The sequence below is a fragment of the Pogoniulus pusillus genome, chromosome 37 (genome assembly GCF_015220805.1).
Source record: "Pogoniulus pusillus isolate bPogPus1 chromosome 37, bPogPus1.pri, whole genome shotgun sequence".
Taxonomy (NCBI): Eukaryota; Metazoa; Chordata; class Aves; order Piciformes; family Lybiidae; genus Pogoniulus; species Pogoniulus pusillus.
The window spans coordinates 8138441-8157207 of NC_087300.1; the positions used below are offsets into that span (position 1 = coordinate 8138441).

Genomic DNA, 18767 nt, shown 5'->3' on the forward strand with positions numbered 1-18767 from the left:
TGGGCTGCCCAGGGAGGTGGTGGAGTCTGTGTGGCTGGAGGTGTTGCAGCCAAGCCTGGCTGGGGCACTTAGTGCCATGGTGTGGTTGGTTGGGCAGGGCTGGGTGCTAGGTTGGGCTGGCTGAGCTTGGAGCTCTCTTCCAACCTGCCTGATTCTATGATTCTGTGATTCTGTGACCCTCCAAAGGACTGGGTTTCTGCTGGGCTAAGTTGAGCTTCTCAAGTGCAAATAAGACAGCGAATGTAAAAGCTGCTAATAAACAGCATCAACCTTTCAGTAAATCACAGATCTGTGCTTCTGTGCTCCACAACCTCCCTGGACAACCTGTGCCAGGGTCTCACCACCCCCAACCTGTGCCAGTCTCTCACCACCCTCACTCTCAATGATTTCTTCCTCTTCTCCACTCTCACTCTCCCCTCTCCCAGCTCACAGCCATTGTCCCTCATCCTATCACTCCCAGCCTTGTCCCAAGTCCCTCCCCAGCTCTCCTAGAGCCCCTTCAGGCACTGGAATGCTGCTCTAAGCTTTCCCTCCAGCCTTCTCCTCTCCAGGCTGAACAACCCCAACTCTCCCAGCCGGTCCCCATAAGGGGAGATTTTGCAGCCCTCTGATGATCTTTGTGGCCTCCTCTGGACCTCTCCAGCAGCCCTGCTGGGATAGAGCCACAGCAGAGAGGCTGTTAAGCAGAGTTCTTCCTCCTGGCAGTGAGAAGCAGCAGCATGAGGAGGTGGCAGCCTGGAACTGATGCAGCCATGGCAGCCAGAGCCATGCCCAGCACTCAGCAGATGAGTTGCAGGAGAAGCTGTGGTGTGAGCAAGAGGAATGGGAGTCAGATGGGAGTCACTTGGAGGCAGACAGAGTCCTTCATGCCAGCCTCTTTGGAAGTTGCTTAATCAACCCTGATGGAGACAGAGGAGGAAGGAGTGGGGTTGAGACAGGATCCTCTGTGGGGATTTCCATGGGAGGCTTTGGCCATGAATATTGTATGAATCAGCTGGATGGGGATGTGCAGGCTGGGAGGAGGCCACCAAGATGCTGAGAGGGCTGCAGCAGCTCTGCTCTGAGCACAGGCTGAGAGAGTTGGGGCTGTGCAGCCTGCAGAGGAGAAGGCTTCCAGGAGAGCTTGGAGTGGCCTTGCAGGATGTGCAGGGAGCTGCAGGAGGGCTGGGGAGGGACTGTTGAGAAGGTCTGGGAATGGCAGGAGGAGGAGGAATGGGTTTGAAGTGTGAGAGGGGAGACTGAAAGTGGATGTGAGGAAGCTGTTTGCAGTGAGGGTGGTGAGAGCCTGGCAGAGGTTGAGGATGCTGAGACACTGGCACAGCTTTCCCAGGGAGGTTGTGGAGCACAGAAGCACAGAATGGGATCTTTGATCCCATTCTGTGCTTCTGTGTTCCACAACCTCCCTGGAGGTGTTCAGGACCAGGCTGGATGAGACCTTGAGCACCCTAGTGGGAGGTGTCCCTGCCCATGGCCAGGGGGTTGGCACTGGCTGAGCTTTGAGCTCCCTTCCCACCTAACCCTTTCTCTGATTCTATGATTCTTTGTTTTGCTCTGTTTGGATCTGATCCCCAAAAGCCAAAGCTGCTGCTGCTGGAGCAGAGCCCTGGGAGTGTTCTGTCTGCTCTCCCCTGGGGACTTCTCTGTGCTAGTTCTTTGGTGGCCTTGGTGTCTCTGCTGGCTCAGGTGCCCAGGTGAGGTCTCAGCAGTGCTGTGGCCAGCAGGAGCAGGGAAGTGATTGTGTCCCTGTGCTCGGGTCTATAGTGAAGCTCCAGGGGCTGGAGCACATCCAGAGAAGGGCAATGGGATTGGTGAGGAAAGGTTTGGAGAGCAGGGCTGGTGAGGAGAGGGCTTTGAGCTGTGTTCCAACCAGGTCTATTCAGTGCTCCTGTGTAACTTGAGTCCCATGGTCTGCCTTGCCCACACCACACTGCTCTAGGGGCAGCTTCAGGCTCAGGGCTCAGATGTGGCTGTTGGTGGAGCAGTCCTCTCGGTGGAGACCACCTCAGGCAATTGCAGATCTTCTTTTCCCTGTAGCCCACAGCACTTCTTCAATCCAAACAGACTCTGCTAACAAGAGGATTTGCTTTTGCTGCTGCTGAAATGCCATTAAAAGTCATTCTCTGGCCTGGGCTTCTGTGGCAGCAAAAGCTTCTTGGGTGGGTTTGGGTTGTTTCTGCCTGGTTTCTGTCTTGCCTTCACTCTGGCTCTTTGTCCACCTCTGGAGACCTTTACACTTTGCTTTGGTCAGCTCTTCCAGGGAAAGCAAGGAGCTGTGTGAAGCAAGAAGGGGCTTTAAAGGCTGAAGATGCAGGATCAGATGATCACAGGATCACAGGATGTTGGAAGGGACCCAAAGAGCTCATCCAGTCCAACCCCCTGCCAGAGCAGGAGCAGAGAATCCAGCTCAGGGCACACAGAACACATCCAAACAGGCCTGGGAAGGCTCCAGAGGAGACTCCACAACCTCTCTGGGCAGCCTGTGCCAGGGCTCTGGGACCCTTCCAGGCAAGAAGTTGCCCTTGTGCTGAGCTGGAACCTCCTGTGCTGCAGCTTCCATCCACTGCTGCTTGTCCTCAGATGGAGGTGTTACACTGCTCACATCCATGCCATGGTTCTGTGCATGCCTGAGGCCATTGCCCATCTGCTCTCACCTTTAGCTTTCATTGGCCACTCCTTGCTTTCACTCTGTGGTTCCCAGGAGCTCTGTCAGGAACTGTGTCCAGTTTGGGCACTGCAGTCTAAGAAAGACACTGAGGGGCTGGAGTGGGTCCAGAGAAGGGCAACCAAGCTGGTGAGGGGTTTGGAGAGCAGGGCTGGGGAGGAGCAGCTGAGGGAGCTGGAGGTGTCCAGCCTGGAGAAGAGGAGGCTGAGAGGAGACCTCATTGCTCTCTGCAGCTCCCTGAGAGGAGGCTGCAGTGAGGTGAGGGTTGGGCTCTGCTCCCTAGGATCAGGATACTGAAGGAGAGGAAACTGTGCCAGGGGAGGGTTAGGTTGGAGGTGAGGAAGAATTTCTCTGCTTCAAGAGTGGTCAGAGATTGGCAGAGGCTGCCCAGGGAGGTGGTAGAGTCTTCATCCCTGGAGGTGTTCAAAAACCAAGCAGATGTGGCATTCTGGGATGTGGTGTAGTGGTCATGGAGGTGTTGGGTGGAAGGTTGGACCTGATGATCTTTTCCAACTGGAACAATGCAATGATTCTGTGACTCCCAATCAATGTCTCTCTGTCCTCACCATCATGCACACCTTCCCAGGTCACTTCCTTGCCCCTAGACCGCTCTCTGTGTGGTTCAGTAGCATGTCTGCACCCCCTCCCTAATCCATCTTTGAGCTCATCCCTTCCACCAGAGATGTTCTTCCATTCCCTTTGCTTTCTTGTTCACTGGCACCAGTTGAGTTTTGAAACTCAGAAGCTTGGATGCAGTTCAAGAGAGATGTTGAGGTGCTGGAAGGTGTTTGGAGAAGGGCAGCAAGGCTGGGGAGGGGCCTGGAGCACAGCCCTGTGAGGAGAGGCTGAGGGAGCTGGGGGGGTGCAGCCTGCAGCAGAGGAGGCTCAGGGCAGAGCTCATTGCTGCCTGCAGCTGCCTGCAGGGAGGCTGTAGCCAGGTGGGGTTGGGCTCTGCTGCCAGGCAGCCAGGGACAGAATGAGAGGACACAGCCTGAAGCTGTGGCAGGGCAGGTTGAGGCTGGATGTTGTTAGGAAGCTCCTGTGGCTTCTTGCAGTGATGGTTTTTTGCTCCTTGCAGGCGAGCTGAAGGTTCACTGCTCTGCTTTTGGCCACTGCTTTGCCCACCCATGGTGCTAGCAGCACTTCTGAAGCAGCTGGCATGTCCCAGGCAGCACCAGTGCCACTGAGGTGGTGCTGCCAGAGCTGTGGTCAGCAGGAGCTCCCCGTGGGGCTACTCCCACTTATTGTTAGCTCTTCAGAGGGATGTGGAAAATGGCCTTAGGTAACAGCCACATGAGAGCTGCCTGCTGAGGACCCACCAGGGATGTTAGACAAAGCAGAAAGGGTAACTTAAGCCTGAGCTGTGCTGTGCGATCAGAGCAGCTTCTGCAGAGCCAGGAAATTCCTGCTCCTCCTATCAGTGCTGAGATTCCCACAGAGAGGAAATCACAGAATCAGAGAATGGTTTAGGTGGGAAGGGAGCTCAAAGCTCAGCCAGTTCCAACCCCCCTGTGCCATAGGCAGGGACACCTCCCACTAGAACAGGTCACTCAAGGCCACATCCAGCCTGGTCCTGAACACCTCCAGGGAGGTTGTGGAGCACAGAAGCACAGAATGGGATCAAAGATCAAAGATCCCATTCTGTGCTTCTGTGCTCCACAACCTCCCTGGGAAACCTGTGTCAGGGTCTCTGCACCTTCAACCTGTGTCAGTCTCTCACCACCCTCACTGCAAACAACTTCTTCCTCACATCCACTTTCAATCTCCCCTCTCACACTTCAAACCCATTCCTCCTCCTCCTGCCATTACAATTCCTTCTCAACAGTCCCTCCCCAGCCCTCCTGCAGCCCCCTGCACATCCTGCAAGGCCACTCCAAGCTCTCCTGGAAGCCTTCTCCTCTGCAGGCTGCACAGCCCCAACTCTCTCAGCCTGTGCTCAGAGCAGAGCTGCTGCAGCCCTCTCAGCATCTTGGTGGCCTCCTCTGGGCTGCCTCCAACACTTCCATGTCCTGCTTGTGCTGGGGGCTGCAGAACTGCCCCCAGGACTGCAGGTGAGGTGTGAGGAGAGCAGAGGGAAGGGGCAGAATCCCCTCCCTTGCCCTGCTGCCCACACTGCTCTAGCTGCAGCCCAGGATCCTTGGTTCCTGAAGGTGCCTGTAGAGTTTCTTGCTGAGCTCCCCTTGTGCTTTGCAGTGGTGGTGATCAGCAGTGCTGTCAAGCCAAGGGGATGATTTGTTCTGAGGGACAGCAGCACTGTCAAGGAGAACTGGTGTCTGTGCAAGGAGATCATTAAATCATACAACTCTTTGGGTTGGAAAAGGCCTCCAAGATACCCACTCCAACCAGGAACCCAGCACTACCATGGCCACTACACCAAGTGCCACGGCCACACCTTACTTGAAGACATGCAGGGATGGGGACTCCACCACCTCCTTGAGCAGCCTGTGCCAGTCCCTGATGACTCTGGCAGGAAAGGGAGGTTCTTCTGCCCCTGTGCTCAGCACTGCTCGGGCCACACCTGCAGTGCTGTGTCCAGTTCTGGGCTCCTCCATTGCAGAGAGATGTTGAGGTGCTGGAAGGTGTTTGGAGAAGGGCAGCAAGGCTGGGGAGGGGCCTGGAGCACAGCCCTGTGAGGAGAGGCTGAGGGAGCTGGGGGTGTGCAGCCTGCAGCAGAGGAGGCTCAGGGCAGAGCTCATTGCTGTCTGCAGCTGCCTGCAGGGAGGCTGTAGCCAGGTGGGGTTGGGCTCTGCTGCCAGGCAGCCAGGGACAGAAGAAGGGGACAGAGGCTGAAGCTGTGGCAGGGCAGGTTCAGGCTGGATGTTGTTAGGAAGTTGCTGGCAGAGAGAGTGATTGGCATTGGAATGGGCTGCCCAGGGAGGTGGTGGAGTGCCCATCCCTGGAGGTGTTGAAGAGGAGGCTGCAGGAGAGGCACTCAGTGCCAGGGGTTAGTTCATTAGATAGAAGCTGCTGGGTGCTAGGTTGGACTCGATGATCTCTGAGGTCTTTTCCAACCTGGATCATTCTGTGACTCTGTGATTCACTGTGACAGCTTCACTGCAGCCTTTTGTGTGCAGCTGGGGTGGTGAAGTCTCTCTGAGCTCAGATTTTGCCTCCTGCAGTTCCCCTGGAGGTTGGCAAGTGCTGCTTGCAAAAGCTCCTCTGCTTTAGAGAGGGCAGAGGGGGTTTGCCTGCCAGGCTCTCCCATACCACAGCCAGCTCTTGCTCTGTGTCTTGCTGTAGCTGGTTGTTTGTCTGGGTGCAGTGTCCCTGGCTGCCAAACTGGGATGCTGGAATGCCAGAATTGGAAGTGGCCTCAAGGATCAGGTTTTGTGATGCTTTTAGAAACCTGGAAATGACATTGTCTGGTCTGGGCTTGGGAGGAAATCAATCTGTTTGTGCTGCTGGAGCTTGGCTTGGGTTGAGGGAGAGTTCATAGTGACTGTCTGCTCCTGAGGACACAGCTGTGTGTGTGGTGGTGCTTGACATGGGCTGCTGCTCTCCCACCCTGGGCTCCCTTTGGCTGTGGGGTGAGGGAGGGTAAAGACTTCTGCACATGCAGGCTCAGAGTGTCTCAGTGTTCTGCCTGCAGCTCCCTGAAGGGTCACTGCTGCTGCTGGGCTCTGCTCACAGGTAGCTGAAGACAGCACAAGGGGGAATGGCCTCAGGCTGAGGCTGGGGAGGTTTAGATTGGATATTAGGAAGAAGTTTTTCCTGGAGAGAGTGGTCAGGGACTGGAATGAGCTGCCCAGGGAGGTGCTGGAGTCCCCAGCCCTGGCTGTGTCTCAGGGTGGTTTGGCTGTGTTGCTTGGGGCTATGGTTGAAGGTGAATCTTGCAGAGCAGGGCTCTTGGTTGGCCTTGGTGCTCCTGAGGGGCTGTGCCAGCCTGCATGGCTCTGTGAGGCTGTGAGTGGGGTTGCAGGTGTCCCTGTGGGAGAAGTGGTCTGTGGGAAGGGTCTAGCAAGGAGACACTCTGAGAGCCACCCATAGAATGATAGAATCAGGCAGGGTTGGAAGGGACCACAAGGAGCAGCCAGTTCCACCCCCCATGCCGTGCCCAGGACGCCCTACCCTAGAGCAGGCTGCCCAGGTATCTGTCAGCACCTTGGCAAACCCTGCAGGCAGCACTGAACCCACAACCACAGCTGGTAATGCCAGGGCAGGCTGTCAGGAACCTCCACAGGCTTCAGCCAAGCCAGGGGAGTAGGCAGCCTGATGACAACTCCACTGTGCCATCAGTCATATCAGAGGACTTCCACCAGAGACAACAACTGGAGCTGCTCACATCCCTTAGAATCACAGAACCAAGCAGGCTGGAAGAGAGCTCCAAGCTCAGCCAGCCCAACCTAGCACCCAGCCCTGCCCAACCAACCACACCATGGCACTAAGTGCCCCAGCCAGGCTTGGCTGCAACACCTCCAGCCACATAGAAGACTCCACCACCTCCCTGGGCAGCCCATTCCAATGCCAATCACTCTCTCTGACAACAACTTCCTAACAACATCCAGCCTCAACCTGCCCTGCCACAGCTTCAGCCTCTGTCCCCTTCTTCTGTTGCTGGCTGCCTGGCAGCAGAGCCCAACCCCACCTGGCTACAGCCTCCCTGCAGGCAGCTGCAGGCAGCAATGAGCTCTGCCCTGAGCCTCCTCTGCTGCAGGCTGCACCCCCCCAGCTCCCTGGGGAACGAAGTACAGGGAGCAGATCTCTGACTGCTGGGACCAGGCAGCAGCAGTTCCAAAGAGCAACCAGGGGCCTTGAACAAGTGGCAAAAGCAGCCCAGGAAATACTTGTCCCCTTGCTGCAAACCTCACCAGTGGTGTGACCTTGCCTGTGACACCTTCTGGAGCTCCAGTTGCTGGCAGGTCACAGATTCTGGCTGCAGAGAACAGAAGTGCAGCTGCTGTGCTGGGACTGTGGGCAGCAAGGTCACAGCAGCAAAGACTTTGTAAAACAGAGGTGAATTCTTGGGGGTTGTGGAAGGCAAGGGAGAAGAGGGGATCCATAGAGTCATGGACTGGCCTGGGTTGGAAGGGAGCTCCAAAGCTCATCCAGTCCAACCCTTCCCTGCACTCAGCAGAGACATTCCCCACTAGATCAGGTTGCTCAGAGCCTTGTTGAGTCTCACCTTGAATATCTCCAGGGATGGGGCCTCAAATCTCTCTCTGGGCAACCTGTTACAGTGTTCCAGCACCCTCATGGTGCAGAACTTGGTCCTGACATCCAATCTCAATCTGCTCTGCTCTCATTTCAAACCACTGTCCCTCATCCTGTCACTCCCAGCCCTTGCCAAAAGTCCCTCCTCAGCTGTCCTGGAGCCCCTTCAGGTACTGGCAGGCAGCTCTAAGGTCTGTCTGGAGCCTTCTCTTCTCCAGGCTGCACAACCCCAGCTCCCTCAGCCTGCCCTTGTAGCAGAGGTGCTCCAGCCCCCAAATCATCTTTGTGGCCTCCTCTGGACCAGCTCCATCAGGTCTATGTCCTCCCTGTGTTGAGGGCACCTGGATGCAGCAGCCCAGATCAGGTCTCACCAGAGCAGAGTGAAGTGGAAGTGCAGCCCAACCATGCCTCATAGTGAAGCAGTGAGTCCCCCAGGAACCTGCTCTCCTTTCCTGCCTGTGACCCACCAAACTTCCTCTCCTCTCTGCTCTCCAAGGTTTTATTGTGTGGTTTTCAGCCACATGAAGGTTTTGGATGTGGCTCAGAGTGCTGGGGGAAAGAGAAAACAATGTGTCTGTGGCTGAAAAAGGAGACTCAGATGTTTCTAACAGCAAATGTTAAGAGCTAAGCCTCCTGAAGCCTGCAAAGGAATAAATGGTTCATGGGTTAAGTTTCAGCTCAGTTTAAGAGCTGAGACAAAGCTTTCTCCAGGTTCATGTTTGCTCATTGTTGGGCTTCTTGTGACTCCTGACAGTGGTGTCCTGCCCTGGGGCCATCAAGTCTCTGAGTCTTCATTCATTCAATCCAGAGAATTGATTGAAGCTTCAGGAGGGTAGACTGGAGATGAGGAGGGAATTCTTTCCAGTGAGACCCTGGCACAGGTTGCCCAGGGAGGTTGTGGATCTCCCCTCCTTGGAAATGTTTAAGACCAAGCTGGATGAGGCCTTGGGCTACCTGGGCTGGTAGAATGGGGGTTGGAACCAGATGATCTTTGAGGTCCCTTCCAACCCACCCCACTCTATGGCTGAATCTGGCACTGCCTTAGGCAGCACTGATGCTGCCACAGCCCTGCCAGTTCCTCTAGGGCTTCTAGAGGCTGGACACAAATTCATCAGGACTCATCCAAATCCATGCATTTGTGAGCAGAACACAGCAAATAACCATCCCAGAGTGCAGAAAACGACTGCAGTTGTGTTATTTGATGTGTCTGAATTATCCCCTGAGCTCATCATGACCATTTAGCCTCCTGGGTTGCAAAGCAACTCAGTGCTGGAAGAGCAGGGTCCTACATCTGGGGAGGAATAACAGCAGGCACCAGTACAGGTTGGGGCTGCCCTGCTGGAGAGCAGCTCTGTGGAGAAAGACCTTGGAGTGCTGCTGGGCAAGTTCTGATGGGCAGCAATGTGCCCTTGGGCCAAGAGAGCCAATGGCAGCTTGGGGGGGCATCAGGAAAAGTGTGGCCAGCAGGGCCAGGGAGGTTCTTCTCCCCCTCTGCTCTGTCCTGCTGAGGCCACACCTGCAGTACTGTGTCCAGTTTGGGGCTCCCCAGTTCAGGAGAGACAGAGACCTGCTGGGGAGAGTCCAGCAGAGAGCCACCAGGCTGAGTGGGGGACTTGAGCATCTCCCCTCTGGAGAGAGCCTGAGAGCCCTGGGGCTGGTGAGTCTGGGGAGGAGAAGGCTGAGAGGGGATCTGAGCAATGTGTGCAAATAGCTGAGGGGTGGGGGGCAAGAGGAGGGGGCCAAGCTCTGCTCAGTGGTGCACAGCAATGAGCCAAGGAGCAGTGGATCCAAACTGGAGCAGAGAAGGTTTCAGCTCAACAGGAGGAGAAACTTCTTTGGTGTGAGGGTGGCAGAGCCCTGGAGCAGGCTGCCCAGAGAGGTTGTGGAGTCTCCTTCTCTGGAGGCTTTCAACCCCCTCCTGGATGCATTGCTGTGTGCCCTGCCCTGGGTGATGCTGCTCTGGCAGGGAGCTTGGGCTGGATGAGCTCTGGAGGTCCCTTCCAGCCTCTAAGGTGCTGTGACTGTCAGATGGAGGCTGTGACACTGCAGGGGGTGTGGGAGTTGCTAACTGCAGGCTCATGAATTCCACATTGCTCTGGAGAAGAGGCCCAGATTTGCTCCAGCTGTGGATGTTAGTGGGATCTGGTTGCATCCAACCTTACAGAGCAGGAAGATCCTTTGCCCAGGGTCAGCCTTCATGTGAAGTCAGCTGTCATTGAGGTGTCTGTCAGCTGCACATCATGCAAGTGGATCAGCTCCACAGAGAACCCAAGGCCATGCTGAAGTCATTATCTACATAAACATGGAGTCATAGAACTGGTTTAGTTGGAAGAGACCCCTGGGATCTTCCAGTCCAACCTTCAACCCAGCCCCACCATGGCCACTAAACCATGGCTCAAGTGCCATGGCCACACCTTTCTTCAGCACCTCCAGGCACGAGCACTCCACCACCTCCCTGGGCAGCCTCTGCCCATCTCTGGCAGCAAAGAAATGTTTCCTCCTCTCCAACCTAACCCTCCCCTGGCACAATTTCAGGCCAGTTCCTCTCATCCTGTCACCTGATCCTAGGGAGCAGAGCCCAACCCCCACCTCCCTGCAGCCTCTTCTCAGGCAGCTGTAGAGAGCAATGAGGTCTCCCTCAGCCTCCTCTTCTCCAGACTGACCCCCAGCTCCCTCAGCTGCTCCTCCCCAGCTGTGTTCTCCAGACCCTTCCCCAGCTTGGTTGCCCTTCTCTGGACACACTCCAGGAGCTCAGTGTCTCTGCTTTAGCCTTCAGCATAGGCAGCTTTGCTGCAGCCTGCTCTGTGCTGTGGCAGTTTCACCTCCTTTGCCTTCCTGGTTGGTTTGGTGTTTCTTTGAGTTTCCTTCCTTCTGCTTCTCAAGAGAAGTGTGTCCAGAGAGGGTCTCCTACCCCTCTACTCTGCCCTGCTGAGACCATACCTGGAACACTGGTTTGGGTCCCCCAGTTCAAGAGAGACAGGGAGCTGCTGGAGAGGGTCCAGTGGAGAGCTACGAGGATGATTGTGGGACTGGAAGGTCTCTGCTGTGAGGAAGGCTGAGAGCCCTGGGGCTGGTTAGTCTGGAGAGGAGGCTGAGAGAGGATCTGATCAGTCTCTAAATATCTGAGGGGTGGGTGTCAAGATAGAGGTGCCAGGCTCCTTTTGGTGGTGCCCAGGGATAGGAGAAGGAGCAATGGACACAAACTGGAACCCAGGAGGTTCCATCTCAACACGAGGAGAACATTCTTTGGTGTGAGGGTGCTGGAGGCCTGGGGCAGGCTGCCCAGAGAGGCTGTGGAGTCTCTCTCTCTGGAGCCTTTTAAGACCCACCAGGATGTGTTGCTGTGTGATGCTGCTCTGGCAGGGCAGCTGGGCTGGATGCTGTCCAGAGGGCTGCCCTCAGTGCTATGCTAAGGATGTGCAGGGCAGTGTGGGCAGGACTCAGCCAGGCTCTGCCCAGGGCTGGCCAAGGGCAGCACAAGGGGCACTGGGTGCCAGCTGCAGCAGAGGAGGTGCCATGGGAACAGGAGGGGAAACTCTGCCCCTCTGAGGGTGCTGGAGCCTGGAGCAGGCTGTCCAGAGAGGTTGTGGAGTCTCTTCTGGAGACTTTCCAAACCCACCTGGGTGTGTTCCTGCATGGCCTGCCCTTGGTGACCCTGCTTTGGCAGGGGGCTTGGACTCAATGACCTCCTGAGGTCCCTTCCCATGCTGTGATGCTGTGATTCTGTCATTCTCTCTGTGGTTTCCACATGGTCTCAGGGAGCTGTGGAGCAGTCTCAGTGCTGAAGGAGGGCTGAGGCTCTCTGTCAGATCAGTGGCAGGGTCTCATTTCAGCTCACATCCCCTGCCCCTTTTCATCCTGCAAAAGGCAGCTCCTGTTAGCTCTAATGAGGCTGATGAAGAGACTGTTGGACACAAAGAGCTTCCTTCCAGATTTCCATGTGAGACTAATTAAGGGCAGTGCAAGCACAAGGCTGATAAAGGAGCAATTTGAGCTTTGAAGTGGCAAGGTGATTAGCAGCACAGGGACAGAAAGGGAGAGGGAAGGAAGCTTCCAACACTGATCTGAGCAGCAGCAGAGAAAGCAGCACTCCTGGGTTCCTGTGCTCCTTTTGCTCCTTTAGAGTTAAGTCACTGATTGAATGAAGAGAAGAAATTGTCCAACCCTGACAATTCTCAGAGTCGCAGAATGAAGCAGGTTGGAAAAGACCTCTGAGATCATCGAGTCCAACCTAGCACCCAACACCTCCTCATTAACTAACCCCTGGCACTGAGTGCCCCCTGCAGCCTCCTTTAAACACCTCCAGGGATGGGCACTGCACCACCTCCCTGGGCAGCCCATTCCAGTGCCAATCACTCTCTCTGACAACAACTTCCTAACAACATCCACCCACAACCTGCCCTGCCACAGCTTCAGACTCTGTCCCCTTCTGCTGTCCCTGGCTGCCTGGCAGCAGAGCCCAACCCCACCTGGCTACAGCCTCCCTGCAGACAGCTGCAGGCAGCAATCAGCTCTGCCCTGAGCCTCCTCTGCTGCAGGCTGCACCCCCCCAGCTCCCTCAGCCTCTCCTCACAGGGCTGTGCTCCAGGCCCCTCCCCAGCCTTGCTGCCCTGCTCTGGACATGTTCAAGCTTCTCAACATCTTTTTCAGACTTGAGGGCCCCAGAACTGGACACAGCACTGCAGGTGTGGCCTGAGCAGTGCTGAGTGCAGGGGCAGAAGGACTGCCCTGCTCCTGCTGGCCACACTGCTCCTGAGCCAGGGCATTATGTGCACTCTGGTGTCTGAGTAGTTAGATGGAGATGCTGCTCATGCTGGGGCGGAGGCTGTGCTCTGCAGACAGCAGCTCACAGATTGCATCAGGTTGGAAATGGCCCTCAAAGGTCATCCTGTCCAACCTCCCTGCAGCCAGCAGGGACACCCCCAACTAGATCAGGCTGCCACAGCAAGTCTGCTCTTAAGTGTCCCCAGGGATGGAGTCTCTGCTACATCTCTGGGTAGCCTGGTCCAGGGTTTCTCCACTTCCTCCTGATGTCCAACCTCAACTGTCCTCTCTGCAGAACCTTGTGATGGAGGAGGTTTGGTGCTGGACTTCTTTTAGAGGGGAAGACATGGAGAAGGCAGCTTTGCTTTGCCTTCAGTTACAGGAGGTAGAACAGAGGACCTGGGCTACCAGAACACCCTGGCTGTGCTCTGCAGAGCTCCTGCTGGTGTAGGAGGACAAAACCAAGAAAGTATTGCCCTGCATGCAGCTGTTGGACACTAAGGCCTGGTTATGGGAGTGCTGCTGCTGGCATTTCAGCCTGGATTGGGGCTATCTGGACACTCTTCTTTCCTCTCCCTTCCCTAGTCTGTGTCTGAACTCGCAGAGGGGATCTTTACCTTAATGCATGGCAGCTCAGCATCCTTCAAGCAGCTGCTCACATCTCTCCTAGGAAACAACTGAGTGGCTCAGCTGCCTCTTACAGATGAGCCCTTGAGACAGAGAGGGCAGGTCTTAGCAGGAGAGGAAGACTTTAGTCCAGAACATGCAGCAGATGGCACCCAGGAAGATTACTGTAGCAGGTCCCTTAAACACCCAGCTAGGACTGAAATTGCCCAAAGGAGTGAAACTGAGCCCAGGCCAGGTGCATCCTGCCCAGAGAAGAGGAGGCTGAGGGCAGATCTCATTGCTCTCTACAGCTCCCTGAAAGGAACCTGCAGGGAGATGGGGGTTGGGCTCTGCTCCTTAGGATCAGGTGATACAAGGAGAGGAAATGGCCTGAAGCTGTGCCAGGGAAGGGTTATGTTGGAGGTAAGGAACAATTTCTTTGGTGCAAGAGTGCTCAGGGATTGGCAGAGGCTGTCCAGGGAGGTGTTAGAGTGCCCATGCCTGGAGGTGTTGAAGAAAGCTGTGGCCATGGCACTTGAGCCATGGTTTGGTGGCCATGGTGGTGCTGGGCTGTGGTGGTGCTGGGCTGATGCTTGGACTGGATGATCTTGGAGAGCTTTCCCAGCTCAACCAGTTCTATGTTTGCATGCTGCAGGGGTCCATGCAATGAGACTTCCCTGCTCTTACATCCACACCTGTGGGTAGCTGGGATGTGGTTTGGAGGCATCCTGTGCAGACTATGCCATTAGCATCCTGCCAGCTCAGGGCTGGACTCGTGGCCTCTGTGCACTTTCACTCAGTGGGAAGTGATTTATTTCCCCTCCCCCCCCCATAATTTCCATACTATTTTAGGATTTACCAAACCTTCTCTTATTTATGCTCTCAAGCTGCTCCTGCTGCTGCTGCTGCTGCTTCTCTTCAGTGTCTCTCTGCCCTGGCTGCTGTTTTCTCACCGTTCTGCTTTGGAAGAGGTTTTTATTGGGAAGCTATTGAAAGGTGCCTGATGGTGCTGGGTGGTTTTTGGCTGCCCTATTAAGGTGCTTTAGGAGGTCTGGTTGTCAAAGGTGGATGCTTGGAGATTGCTGAAGACCTGACAGAAGTTTTACTGGAGAAAGAAAAACAACAGAAAAATGAGTTGCAAGAAGTGCCCTGCATCAAAAACCTGCCTCTTAAAAACCTGAGGGGACCAATTTGCTGTTACCTTGTTCTTGTGCTGCAAGGACAGGAAATTACAGCTCCATTTGCTAGGCAGCAGGAGGCTGAGTGATTTGTCTCAGGCTCACAGATATTTTCAACCTCTCCCTCCCCCCATCATGTAGCCTTCCCTGTGCCCTGGTGTGTGGGCAGAAAAGAAATGGTGAGGGAGGGCGACCAGTGGTGAGAGAGGGTGACCAGTGGTGAAAGAGGGTGACCAGTGGTGAGAGAGGGTGACCAGTGGTGAGAGAGGGTGACCAGTGGTGAGGGAAGGTGACCAATGGTAAAGGAGGGTGACCAGTGGTGAAGGAGGGTGACCAATAGTGATGAAGGGTGACCAGTGGTGGGAGAGGGCGACCAATAGTGATGAAGGGTCACCAGTGGTGAGGGAAGGTGACCAATAGTGAGGGAAGGTGACCAATGGTGAAGGAAGGTGATCAATAGTGAAGGAAGGTGACCAATGGTGAAGGAAGGTGACCAATGGTGAGGGAGGGTGACTAGTGGTGAGGGAAGGTGACCAATGGTGAAGGAAGGTGACCAACAGTGAGGGAGGATGACTAGTGGTGAGAGAGGGTGACCAGTACTGAGGGAAGGTGACCAGTGGTGAGAGAGGGTGACCATACCAGCCATGAGACAGGAACTTTGCCTCAGTGGTAGAATTCTCACCTGCCATGCAGGAGACTCAGGTTCGAATCCCGACCAATGCACCTAAGAAGGGGAGCGAAGTGAGAGAGAGAGAGAAAAAGACCCAGAAGCAGGAAAGCTCCTGTCTTTTATACCACAGGAAGTGGGGGGAGTGGGCTAACCATCACCTGGAGTGTGGCCCACCCCTGAGGAGGGGCCGAGACCCCTAGGGTCAGGTTCAGGGTCACTCCCCCAGGAGTGTTAACCCTATACATGAAGGAAGGTGACCAATGGTGAGAGAAAGTGGCCAGTAGCAAGGGAGGGTGACCAATGGTGAAAGAGGGTGACCAATGGTGAAGGAAGGTGACCAATGGTGAAGGAAGGTGATCAGTGGTGAGGAAAGGTGATCAGTGGTGAGGAAAGGTGATCAGTGGTGAAGAAAGGTGATCAGTGGTGAGGAAAGGTGATCAGTGGTGAAGAAAGGTGATCAGTGGTGAGGAAAGGTGATCAGTGGTGAGGAAGGGTCACCAATGGTGAAGAAAAGTGACCAGTGGTGGGGGAGGGTAACCAGCGATGAAGAAGAGTGAGCCATGGGGAGGGAGGGTGAGCAGTCTCCTTCCCTTGGAGCATGAAGTGCTGCTGAGTGCCAGGCAGGGTTCACAGCAGAGCAGCACAACCTCTCCAGCAGAGCCTTCTCCCCTCCCCGTGCCCGTTCCGCGCCTCTCGTGTCCGTGCAGGGGACACAACTGCCCCTGTGGCGTCGCAGGCTCCCAGGGTTGGCAGGGGCTGGCTCCCAAGGGCTGTGGCTGGGGTGGATCTCCCAGCACTGCATGGCACAGCGACAGACAGGGCTTGCCTTAAACCACAGCAGAGGCTGGTTCAGGCAGCCAGGCTGGACTGTGGCAGGTCTTGCTCAGAGCATTCCAAGTGCTGGACTTGAGGGCAGGGCAAACCAGGACCTTTGGGTGGCCCTGGGGCTTACCTCAGCCTTTGGGCTGTTTGTCTGCACAGAGAGGCAGCTGCAGAAGAGCCAACAGGCACCTGGGCAGAAAGCTTGTGCAGATGTTTTGAACATAGCCAGTGTGAGCTTGCAGCCCAGAGGGCCAGTGGCATCCTGGGCTGCATCAGAAGATGTGTGGCCAGATCCAGAGAGGTGATTCTGCCACTTTGCTCTGGTGAGACCTCACCTGGGGGACTGCATCCAGCTCTGCAGCCCTCAATATAGGAAGGACATGGAGCTGATGGAGTGGGTCCAGAGGAGGCCACAAAAATGATCAGGGGATTGGAGCAGCTCTGCTGTGGGGACAGGCTGAGGGTGCTGGGGGTGTTCAGCCTGGAGAAGAGACGGCTCCAGGGAGAGACCTTAGAGCTGCCTGCCAGTACCTGAAAGGGGCTGCAGGAAGGCTGCAGAGGAACTGTTTGCAAAGGCTTGCAAGGACAGGACAAAGGACAACAACTTCAACCTAGAGCAGAGGATTGGATTGCATATTAGGAACAAGTCCTGCACCAGGAAGGTGCTGGAACACTGCAACAGGTTGCCCAGGGAGGTGGCTGGGGCCTCATCCCTGGAGATATTCCAAGCAAGGCTCAACAGAATTCTGGGCAACCTGCTCTAGTGGAGGATGTCCCTGCTGAGTGCAGAAGGGTTGGACAGGCTGAGCCTTACAGCTACCTTCCAACCCAACCCATTCTGTGATCCTACAACTCCGTGCAAGTCCCCATCCCTCCGGAACGCTGGCGGGTACCAGCGGCGAGCGCTGCGCCACGCCGGGGAGGTTGTGCTGACTTTGGAAGGTGGGAATCTTCTCTTTTATTACCCTGACACCTGTTGCTCATAGGTACAAATCAAACGAAGAGTATGTGTATGTGCGAGGCCGTGGAAGAGGGAAGTATGTATGTGAGGAGTGTGGAATTCGCTGCAAGAAACCCAGCATGCTGAAGAAGCACATTCGCACGCACACAGACGTCAGGCCGTACGTCTGCAAGTACTGTAACTTTGCTTTTAAAACCAAAGGTAAGAGACACAGCCAGCTCCTAGCTCCTCTCCTCAGCATCTCCACTTCCAAACCTTCTCCGGGGTGCTGGTGAAAAGGGGAAGGGAAAAGCTTAACCCCAGGAGTTGGAGGGAGGAGGGGGATGAAAGAGGGAGCCTCGCGCCCGGCTGGAGGTTTCGGATGAGCGGCGTGGTGAAGGGTGTGCGGCAGAGCAGCGCTTGGCAGTGAGGGTGGTGAGGTGCTGGAATAGGTTGTGCCCTCCCTGGAGGTGTTCAAGGACAGGCTGGATGGGGTTTTGAGCAGCCTGGGCTAGTGGGAGGTGTCCCAGCCCATGGCAGGGGGGGGTTAGAGCTGGATGATCATGGAGGTTCCTTCCAACCCCGAACCATTCTGTGCCTTTATGACGCTATGGAATCTGTGCCATCCTCCCTGTGCTTCTTCAAGGGAATGATCCTGAGGTGCAGCTTCAGCACTAGGGATTTATAAACCAAAGCACCCCAAAGTGACAGCAGGAGCTCCTGGCCTCAGGAGCACATCCCTGCCTGAGCACCTGGAGGGCAGGCTTTGGGTGGCTCTTTGGCTCCAGTGCTCTCGAGACCTCTTTGCGTTACACATCCTCATCCTGCATGGAGCTTCCACATTTTCTGGATCACATCAGTAGGCTTTGTCTCTAAGGGTCTCCATTTCAGACCATTTAGCCATGAATCCCCCACAGCCTCACCACCACCACCAGATATTCTTTGCAAGACACCTCCATCATGGCCTCAGCGAGAGAGCTCTAGCAGGAAGGTGCAAAACCACCTGCAAAGAGAAAGTCTCTTCCAAGAGACTGTGGGGGGAATTGTCAGAAGTGCCAGGGGTGCCCAGGTCCCTTTCTCAGAAGAGTCTGGCACCATGGGTTTGACAGACCTCCTCTCCATCTTTGGTTGCACCAAGCCTTGCAATGAAGGGGTCGAGTGGAGTTCCTTGCTCCGCGAACGCTCTGCAGCTCCGTCTCAGCAGACGCCACTCATGGGAGAGGTAGCTGCTCAAGGAGAGCATCACCCCCCAAAGGCCAGTGCTGCCCAAGGAACTGACACAGCAGGGGTGTGGGGAGGAGGCCCTGGGTGCTGTGTGGACCATGTACTTCCCCAGGACATGCCAGCGTCCCCAGCCCTGGGTGGTTCAGGCTGGCAGCTGCTGGGTGAGGGCTTTGCTGGTGAAGCTGGTGGCGATCTCTGGGTAGCGACCTGTGGGTAAGCACTGGCACGTATGGGAGCATGGGGAAGTGATACTGAGTTTGAGGCCAAATTCTTGTCAGAGACATGCAGCAGATCTGAGTGATGATTCTTTCCCCTCCCTCCCTCATCCCCCAGCCTGGAGCCCTCTCTGGTTAATTTTCTTTCTCCTTCCCTCTTGCTTGTGTCACTTTGTTCTGAGGTTTGCCTTCCAGAGGTGAATCCATTCCACCTCTTCCCTCACTTCACCTCGCTCTCCACCATGCTTCTGTAGGGCTTTTGGTCAGGATGCTGTGACCAAACCATCCTCCTCACCATCTCTCTGGCTGCTTTGCTCTTCATCCCTGCTCCCTGGAAGCACATGAACCATCAGTGCTGACTGTGCTGATTGCACATTGCAAACACTCCTTTGCCTCCGAGGGACTTCCCTTCTTCAGCTTTGCAGGGAACTTGCATGAGGGAGGGAGCATGGAAATGCTTCCTTCAAAAGAAACCCACATCCAACGACCAAACCCAACCCAGGGTTGGGATTTCAATGCAAAACTCTCTCTGTGC

At 55.5% G+C, this 18767-nt stretch overlaps 1 protein-coding gene across 5 annotated transcripts in view; it reads left to right on the top strand.

The window, feature by feature from the left end:
- HIVEP3 (HIVEP zinc finger 3) overlaps window positions 1–18767 on the top strand; it is a 497619-nt gene that overhangs the window by 428745 nt on the left and 50107 nt on the right. For all 5 annotated transcript variants that reach the window (XM_064172675.1, XM_064172676.1, XM_064172677.1 and 2 more), the window contains one exon: window positions 16840–17015. In XM_064172675.1, coding sequence (XP_064028745.1) covers window positions 16840–17015 — 176 coding nt within the window. The remainder of the gene's footprint in view (window positions 1–16839; window positions 17016–18767) is intronic.